Source organism: Protomyctophum bolini, assembly GCF_963924005.1.
Source record: "Protomyctophum bolini genome assembly, chromosome: 12".
NCBI classification, from domain to species: domain Eukaryota; kingdom Metazoa; phylum Chordata; class Actinopteri; order Myctophiformes; family Myctophidae; genus Protomyctophum; species Protomyctophum bolini.
Window position 1 is genome coordinate 6,122,724 of NC_137873.1, and position 9,558 is coordinate 6,132,281.

Consider the following 9,558-nt stretch of genomic DNA (forward strand, 5'->3'; position numbering starts at 1 on the left):
GGTGTTTCTGACTACCTGCAGGGTGAGTGGATGGCTGGTGTTTCTGACTACCTGCAGGGTGAGTGGATGGCTGGTGTTTCTGACTACCTGCAGGGTGAGTGGATGGTTGGTGTTTCTGACTACCTGCAGGGTGAGTGGATGGTTGGTGTTTCTGACTACCTGCAGGGTGAGTGGATGGTTGGTGTTTCTGACTACCTGCAGGGTGAGTGGATGGTTGGTGTTTCTGACTACCTGCAGGGTGAGTGGATGGTTGGTGTTTCTGACTACCTGCAGGGTGAGTGGATGGTTGTTGGTGTTTCTGACTACCTGCAGGGTGAGTGGATGGTTGTTGGTGTTTCTGACTACCTGCAGGGTGAGTGGATGGTTGGTGTTTCTGACTACCTGCAGGGTGAGTGGATGGTTGGTGTTTCTGACTACCTGCAGGGTGAGTGGATGGTTGTTGGTGTTTCTGACTACCTGCAGGGTGAGTGGATGGTTGGTGTTTCTGACTACCTGCAGGGTGAGTGGATGGTTGTTGGTGTTTCTGACTACCTGCAGGGTGAGTGGATGGTTGGTGTTTCTGACTACCTGCAGGGTGAGTGGATGGCTGGTGTTTCTGACTACCTGCAGGGTGAGTGGATGGCTGGTGTTTCTGACTACCTGCAGGGTGAGTGGATGGCTGGTGTTTCTGACTACCTGCAGGGTGAGTGGATGGTTGGTGTTTCTGACTACCTGCAGGGTGAGTGGATGGTTGGTGTTTCTGACTACCTGCAGGGTGAGTGGATGGTTGGTGTTTCTGACTACCTGCAGGGTGAGTGGATGGTTGGTGTTTCTGACTACCTGCAGGGTGAGTGGATGGTTGGTGTTTCTGACTACCTGCAGGGTGAGTGGATGGTTGTTGGTGTTTCTGACTACCTGCAGGGTGAGTGGATGGTTGTTGGTGTTTCTGACTACCTGCAGGGTGAGTGGATGGTTGGTGTTTCTGACTACCTGCAGGGTGAGTGGATGGTTGGTGTTTCTGACTACCTGCAGGGTGAGTGGATGGTTGTTGGTGTTTCTGACTACCTGCAGGGTGAGTGGATGGTTGGTGTTTCTGACTACCTGCAGGGTGAGTGGATGGTTGTTGGTGTTTCTGACTACCTGCAGGGTGAGTGGATGGTTGGTGTTTCTGACTACCTGCAGGGTGAGTGGATGGTTGGTGTTTCTGACTACCTGCAGGGTGAGTGGATGGCTGGTGTCTCTGACTACCTGCAGGGTGAGTGGATGGCTGGTGTCTCTGACTACCTGCAGGGTGAGTGGATGGCTGGTGTCTCTGACTACCTGCAGGGTGAGTGGATGGCTGGTGTTTCTGACTTGTATCAGTGGGACCTCCGGTCGCCTGCTGTCAGAAACAACGGTGACCACCAGCATGGCATCGCCGCTACCTGCAGGAACACGACAAGAACGATGCAGGGAAGAACAATCTATTGTATTTGTATTTATTTATTCAGCACAGTATAAAAAAACCAACACAGTGAACATATAAATATGAGAAGGGTAAAGTGCTAGGCTGAGGCAAAAAAAGCCCAAGGGGCTTATACGAGGCCTCTACCTATATAAATTATAATGAAACATTGTACATGAGATATAGAATATCCAGAAAACATGATTGCAGTATATAAAACATGAACAAAACAAAAACGCAACAAGAACATGATTAGATTATTTTTGGTTATCTACATGATTAGAGAAAAGAATAGATGATACAAAGAAATATTAATTAAGTCATCTGGTCAATTAAGTGGGTCCTAAACTTATGTTTGACATTTTTTTAATGAAGTAGAATTTGATGAGATTCATCGAGGACCCACCACCAAGTTGACACCAATTAGTCCGCAGACCCCCATTTGAAAAGATATGCCAGGAACCCCCCGTGAGATAATATATTTCTACGACTCTAGCAGAGATTCTCAACCCGTTTAATTGCAAGGACCGCCAGTTTGACATGCATTATTAGTCTACGGACCCCCCCCCCATTTAATGGCATTTATATCTCTGGGACCCCCGATTTATATTGTAAAATCAATGTTAATTTATCTCTGCAATGATTGGTTTATGATGCCTATAGGGCGAACGGAAGTGTTTTTATGTTAAAAGTTAAATCATGATTATTTGTATGGTAATCGGGGCCAAAAGCCGGCCCATATAATATACCTTTCAGCTGAAGTAACAGATGTTCTCGCTCAGTGAGCGGGAACCATCTCACGTCCAGGCTGAGCCGGTCCATATTCTCTGACGTGGCGGTTCTGTGTCGTGGCGGTTGGAAGTAGTCCATCAGGTCTCCTCCAGGATAGAACCTCCTGGCGCGACCTGTCAGCCCTGCAACACAAGTCATTATACACACTTTTACGATGAATATTCAAGACTTTTCCCAAAATGTCCAGGCTTATAGCAATGGTGCAATAATCAGGATGTGTGCCTTCATCAACGGCCTAAATAGAACAGATCTAACTGTATCACGGAGGTGTGGTTGGCTTGTAGATCTATTATTACTTTTTGCCACGTGACGTCATGTATACAATACATGATTAGGCCACACGCATTAATGTTCACGTAATGCTAGACATGTTTTTTATGAACAAAATCAATGTCGATTATATTCAACATTTTCCGACACATTCAGTTAATTCCAAACCTTTTTCCAGGCCTGGGAAAGTTTTACTTTTAATTTTTTATATTTCTAAATATTTCTAAGAATGTCATGACTGTTTGAACACTGAATATAGGGCTGAAGTGGTTAATGTATTTTTCTTTTTTTAATTGGAAATGCTCCAGTAATGTAAGAAATGCCACAAAATGTACTTAAGTACAGTACTTGAGTAAATAAATATACTTTATATTACCACTTAGACGTCATGTTAAAACTGTGACTGGACAAGTGTTTCTTATACTGGCAGCTAGTTTAAGGGCTGACAGAGTGGGCTCATAGATGCCATAGTATAGAGTGTAGAACCTGGCTGGCTGGGTGTCTCGTACAGATGTGGTAGTAGAGTGTAGACTATAGCTGGGTGTCTGTTGTCTCGTACAGATGTTGTAGTAGTGTAGACCCTATAGCTGGCTGGGTGTCTGTTGTCTCGTACAAACAGAAGCTCATTATTAAAACTGTCTGTGTCTTACCGGCTGCCAGCTTGAAGGCTGACAGAGTGGGCTCATAGATGTCGTAGTAGACCCTGTCTGGCTGGGTGTTGTCTCGTACAAACAGCATGTCCTCCACGGTAGGCTGGTGGGCCTTGCCTTGCCACAAGGTCAGACTAAACCTGGACAGTGACAAGCAGACAGCAGGTCATTGACGGTAGGCTGGTGGGCCTTGCCTTGCCACAAGGTCAGACTAAACCTGGACAGTGACAAGCAGACAGCAGGTCATTGACGGTAGGCTGGTGGGCCTTGCCCTGCCACAAGGTCAGACTGAACCTGGACAGTGACAAGCAGACAGCAGGTCATTGAAGGTAGGCTGGTGGGCCTTGCCCTGCCACAAGGTCAGACGAAACCTGGACAGTGACAAGCAGACAGCAGGTCATTGAAGGTAGGCTGGTGGGCCTTGCCCTGCCACAAGGTCAGACTAAACCTAAAAAAATAGCAGACCTACAAGCTCGTAGCGCGCCACTCGGTGGCGCGCTATGAGCTTGTAGATCTGCTATTCTTCAATAGCTATAAAGCATAACACAATGCTAACACCAAAAAGGGGTTCCCGCCATTTGGATTACACACACACACACACACACACACACACACCAAAAGCTGGACATGGGAGGGACTAGCAGCGCCCCTCATTAACTATGACAACGTTACCGTGGCGACTGGCGGAGCAGCCAGCCGATGTGTTCCCAGCCGCTGCGAGCCAACAGCGCGTGAACGGGAAACGTCACCTGGAGAAACAACAGCTCGTTATAGTTTCTGTGTAAGCTTCCATCATTAATTAATTATTAAACCAACTACAGTATACATATAGTATAGGCTATGTTAAGCAAAGACAAGTGATGGCCTGACGCTGAATTGTGCCACCATTGTGCGTGAAAGGATTGAGTGTATACTTAAAGCACTTTGGATGAAGGTGCTAAGGTGCTATACAAGTGCACCACTAAGTTATCAAAGGGTGCTTATTAACCCAAACAACAATATTATACTCCCAACAATTCACAAACAAAGGGGGCAATTGAAACTAAATGAAATGTGTCTTTCTTTCCTCCTTTTGAGAGCTTTTTTTTTAGACCTTTTGAGAGACGTTTTTGACCGTCTCATACATGTCCTCCACCATGGCCCTGGTGTAGGTAGCGACGAACGGTGGAGAATAGGTCACCTGTTTCAATGTAACACATCAACACACACACACACACACACACACACACACAGTGAACGGTGGAGAATAGGTCACCTGTTTCAATGTAACACATCAACACACACACAGCTGAACGGTGGAGAATGGGTCACCTGTTTAAATGTAACACATCAACACACACACACACACACACACACAGTGAACGGTGGGGAATAGGTCACCTGTTTCAATGTAACACATCAACACACACACACACACACACACACACACACACACACACACACACACACACACACACACAGTGAACGGTGGAGAATAGGTCACCTGTTTCAATGTAACACATCAAGACACATTTATTGTTTGAACAGACCTTAACTTACAGCATAGCCTACAAAATAAATGTCTCTCAGGCCCCAGTACAGTACAGTACAGTACAGTACTGCAGCACGAGTACAGTACAGCACAGCATTTTTAAAGGTCCAGCCAATGTCATAATTGTCTTTTCACAGCTTGCTACAGCCATAATAGTACATTATTACACAACAGACAATCTTGCCACTAAATGACTTAATGTTTTGAGTTTGCAGCATTTGTTTACATTTTGTCTGCAGGCAGTTATTAGAAGAAAAATAAGTTACCGGACTTTCCAGAATAATGTTGACCAAACATAATTGCATGGTTAACCCATTTTGGACGGGAACCCATTTTGTACATGTGTTGGCATCATGTCATGCTTTAGCTATTTTTGAAAAATCAAAGAACGACTGACATTTTTAGAATCTGATCTCAGGTCAGAATGGGTTAATCAGACCAGTGTGTGTCCAGTGGAAACCTCGTATGAATCTGATCTCGGGTCAGAATGGGTTAAATAATAAGTCATTGAATGTTGCAGCTTGTGGGTCAGCTGTATTTGGCCGTTTGTTTTGCATATCGTTGCTGTCGGGCAGAAACCTCTTATCTCCATATTCTAACTTGTTGTGTGTTTAGTTTGTAAATTAACGTCCTACTTGATAAGTTGATCATAACAAAAGCATCAGAGGTAGCAGATCTACAAGCTAAAAAAGCGACACGTTTCGAGGTTGTATAGAATAGATCTTTTACTTTTGCTGTTTTTGAATTTAGAATCCTGAAAGGGAACAGTTTTGCTTCGGACATAATTTATTGTGAGGTTTTCGCCCCGACAGAGACGCTATAGGCTACCTTCCATCCAGGCGACACGGTCACATCTGGAAACTTCTGCTCGATCAACAGGAAAAACCTACGGGTGGTTAGGAAGGAAGGAAGGAAGGAATTGATGAACAATATGAAGCAACAACAGGTGTCTGGATTGAAGCAGTGTTGTTTTCGTCGACTAAAACTAAGACGAAAAATGTTCGTCGACTGCCTTTTTCCACTGAAGAAAACTAAATGAAAACGAATCTATGATGACTAAAACTATAAGACTAAATATACTGACAATTTCGTCAACAAATAAAAACTAGACTAAAATGTTAGTAAGGGACTAGTGGACAAGAGATCCAGTTTTATGCTGGGTTGCATGCTGAAAATAGCAGATAGACAATCTCACAATTATCTCACAATTATCTCACAATTATCACAATTATCTCACAATCTCACAACGCGTCGCGCTGCGACGCGTTGTGAGATTGTATATCTGATATTTTCAGCATGCAACCAAAGTGTAAAATATGTCATTACAACGACATCAAGGCCTGTCAAAAACACATTTTAGTTGACTAAATCAACTGTAGATTTAGTCGACTAAAACCGTATGACATTTAGTCGACTAAAACTAGACTAAACACTAGAACATTCCAGGTGACTAAAATGTGACTAAAACTAAGTGAAAACTATTCAAGGACTATGACTACGAGTAAGACGCGCAAACGCGGGAAGCGAACGCAGCTCGTACATATTTGGGTTTTGGACGTATAGCTGCTTTGGGGACTCCTTATATGGTGCCCCTTTTGTGCCCATATATGGAGCTGAATGGACCTGGCCCATTTTGTGCCCATATATGGAGCTGAGTGATTGCTGATGCAACACACTCCATATTTGGATAGCGGGACAGACACACGGACAGACAGACAGACAGACAGACAGACAGACAGACAGACAGACAGACAGACAGACATGATCTGCTAGGTCTCATAGTAAGTGCTCACTGCGTTCGCAAAAACTAAAATAGAAATTTGCTGCCAAAAACAACACTGGGTTGAAGTGAAGGGACATTCTGACCCGGCTGCATCGACCACAGGCATGAAGCCGGGGACGTTGGGTCCCAGCAGGACGTCAGCGTTGAGCCACACGGGCCTGTCGAGGCCCACGGTCTGGTTCTTCTCCCTCAGCCGGTCCAGAGACGGACCCACCGACACCAGGGACTTGAAGTCCAGCTTGATTCCTAGAGAGGGAGTGAAGTTAGCAAAGCAAAGTTACCATGTTTACCCAGGGTAACTGGACTAAGGAAAGGAAAGGTACTACGTTTACCCAGGGTAACTGGACTAAGGAAAGGAAAGGTACTACGTTTACCCAGGGTAACTGGACTAAGCTCAAGAACTTGTTTACAGCCAGGCCCTGCTCATATAGAACATTTCATGGTAGGGGTTCAATGCCTTGTCCAAGGGCACTTCAGCTGTGGTAATTTTAACGTGCCGGTCCGGGGATACGAACTAGCGACCTTCCGATATCAAGACCGCTCCGCAAACCGTTCGGCCACCGCTGGCCCAAGTGTTTAGTGGTCATTTATTTTCCTGGGGTATTTCCAGTTTACAATACTTTTACTTCTACTCCACACTGCATTTCGGATGCAAATAATATTGTACTTTTAACTCCACTGCATTTTTTTTGTTGAAAACTTAGTTAGTTACTAGTTAGGTTACTTTGTAGATTTTGATTATTATTACAAAACCACTTAAATTCGGCCAATAGCAAATATATAAGCTCTTTTCAAAAGTTGTATACTTTTGATAATGAATACTTTGACTTTGTATTGGCATTTTTATGCCAATACTTTTGTACTTTTACACAAGTATATATATCAAAAAAGAGAAAAACCTTCCAAGGAAGGGACTGCACACTCCAGGGAACAGAGACGGACAACTTACTGCATCAAACGTATTTATTAGCACGACGCGTTTCGCCGTGAGTGTGCAGTCCCTTCCTTGGAAGGCTTTTCTCTTTTTTGATGTCTATATGCCTGCTAACTATAGACTTGCACCTCCTACGGGTCTTTTTTGGATGTGCAGGAGTCCCTTTTGTCTCATATATATATATATATTATATATATTATTATTTTTTACTTATTTCAATAAGTAAAAGTGGTACATATTCCTTAGTAAAGTGCATGATTACTTCCTTCCACCACTGTCCACTACTAGCTTTTCTGGAAGCCAACACGGCATCCAGCCATTGGTCAATACCTTTTCTATAGAAGCCAGCACGGCATCCAGCCATTGGTCGATACCTTTTCTGGAAGCCAGCACGGCGTCCAGCCATTGGTCCAGGGTGTTGTCACTGGTGAGGGCAGGGGGGTGGGCCATGATGGGGATTGGCTCGGGCAGTCTGGGGTCCACGTTGACGTCTGCCTCCAGGATCATCACATCACCTGATGAGGACAGACGACGGGATGACCTTTTTACGCAGAGCCTGAGAGTCGATGGTCACTGAGTGAGGGGGGCGCTTGTTTTACAGGCCACCAGATTAAGGTTGGTGTACGCTGCTCTGTGCTCTTGTGGTTATGGTTAACTCAAGGCCCCGGGGGCCAAATCAGGCCCGTGAATGAATTATCTTTGGCCCGCGGGATGCTATTTAATTAGTATTAGAACTGGCCCTCTGGTATATTGCACGGACCACCATAATACTACAAGTCCCACAATGCACTGCGAGTGGCATTGTCACGTATCGATGGCCCGCAAGCGCGAGCATGCGTCTTCTCTTCACTATTGATCAGCAGTGAAAGTATATCACTTTGTGGTCAACTTTCAGCTATACCCCTCTCTCCCCCAAAATGTCCCGTGTGTTGAAACACAGTCCGGCCCTCGACTTGTACCAATTTATTTATTTGTTTCCACTGTGTATTTGAGTTTGACAATGCCTGGGTCAGGGTTTGAGGTATAGGTTGTCGTTTGGTAGTAGCCGGCACTGGAAAACAAGCGTTGATATGAATGTCAGTCCAGTCCATATGAGTCCAGGGAAGTGTCTTAGTATTAGTGATGACCTTTGACCCTATAGCCTAGACTAGAGGAAGCTGTTATAGCCTGTTAATTATTCACCTGTTTCCTATAGGCTGTGTCAAGGACTGTCTAAAGAGGACGGGACGCGAAGACCGTAAGGGCGTCGCCATGTTGCTCACATGGTGCTCCATGGAAGTAAAGAAACATGCGCAGTGGGCTTTATCCAGCCAATACTACTACTCGTTCAGCTTCCTTGGTCTCAACGGCGCATGTTTCTTTTCTTCCATGGAGCACCATGTGCAACATGGCGGCGCCCTTACGGTCTGTGTGTGTTCCACTTCCTGTCGATTTCATTGGATATCATTGGTCATCTGACCAGTTTCATTGGATTTCATTGGGTCAAATAGACAGGAAGTGGAACACACACAGCCTATAGGAAACGGGTGAAGCAGATCTACAAGCAGATCTACAAGCAGACCTACAAGCTCATAGCACGCCACCGAGTGGCGCGCTATGAGCTTGTAGGTCTGCTATTTTTGAAAAATCGAAGAGCGACTGACATAGAAACATAGCTTTTTCAGAAAACTGTCATTTTCAAACAGACATTTTTAGAATCTGATCTCAGGTCAAAATGGGTTAAACTTTAACTGTACCTTTCATATTTGTGTCATTGTATGCTCTCCTTAACGTGGACAGAAAACGCGTGTGTGCGTGCGTGTGTGCGTGCGTGTCCGTTTACTTTGTAGAGCTTTTGTCATCTCAGACTTGTTGTTGGCTCGGTGGTACCAGGTGGCCAAGAGGCCGTCTCGTTGGCTGATTTTGCCGCTCTGAACCAGGAAGTCCAGCATGTCTCCACCAGTAGGAAAGGTCATACTGCTGGAGGAATCTGATTGGATCAGCAAAAACAGGTAGGCACAATGAGGGCGCAGGGCGGCACATATTCGCATCAAAAGAGGCGTCAAGAAGCTACAAGATCTACAAGCTCATAGCGCGGCACTATGAGCTTATAGATCTGCTATTTTTTAAACATCGTGAAAATGTGCCTCAAATCTTTGAATATATATATTCTTTCAGAGCGAACGTTTTTAACTC

At 44.9% G+C, this 9,558-nt stretch overlaps 1 protein-coding gene across 1 annotated transcript; it reads right to left on the reverse strand.

Annotated features, from left to right (window-relative positions):
• Positions 1-2,071: 2,071 nt before the first annotated feature.
• fam151a (family with sequence similarity 151 member A) lies at positions 2,072-9,329 on the reverse strand (the record flags this gene model as incomplete). The annotated part of the gene is made up of 9 exons (XM_080777930.1): positions 9,206-9,329; positions 7,758-7,898; positions 6,533-6,695; positions 5,495-5,552; positions 4,229-4,315; positions 3,808-3,884; positions 3,136-3,275; positions 2,225-2,337; positions 2,072-2,080 (listed from the first exon to the last, which is right to left on the reverse strand). Exons 1-9 carry the CDS (start codon positions 9,312-9,314, stop codon positions 2,072-2,074), a joined length of 897 nt encoding a protein of 298 aa, XP_080634056.1. The 5' UTR covers positions 9,315-9,329.
• Positions 9,330-9,558: the final 229 nt, after the last annotated feature.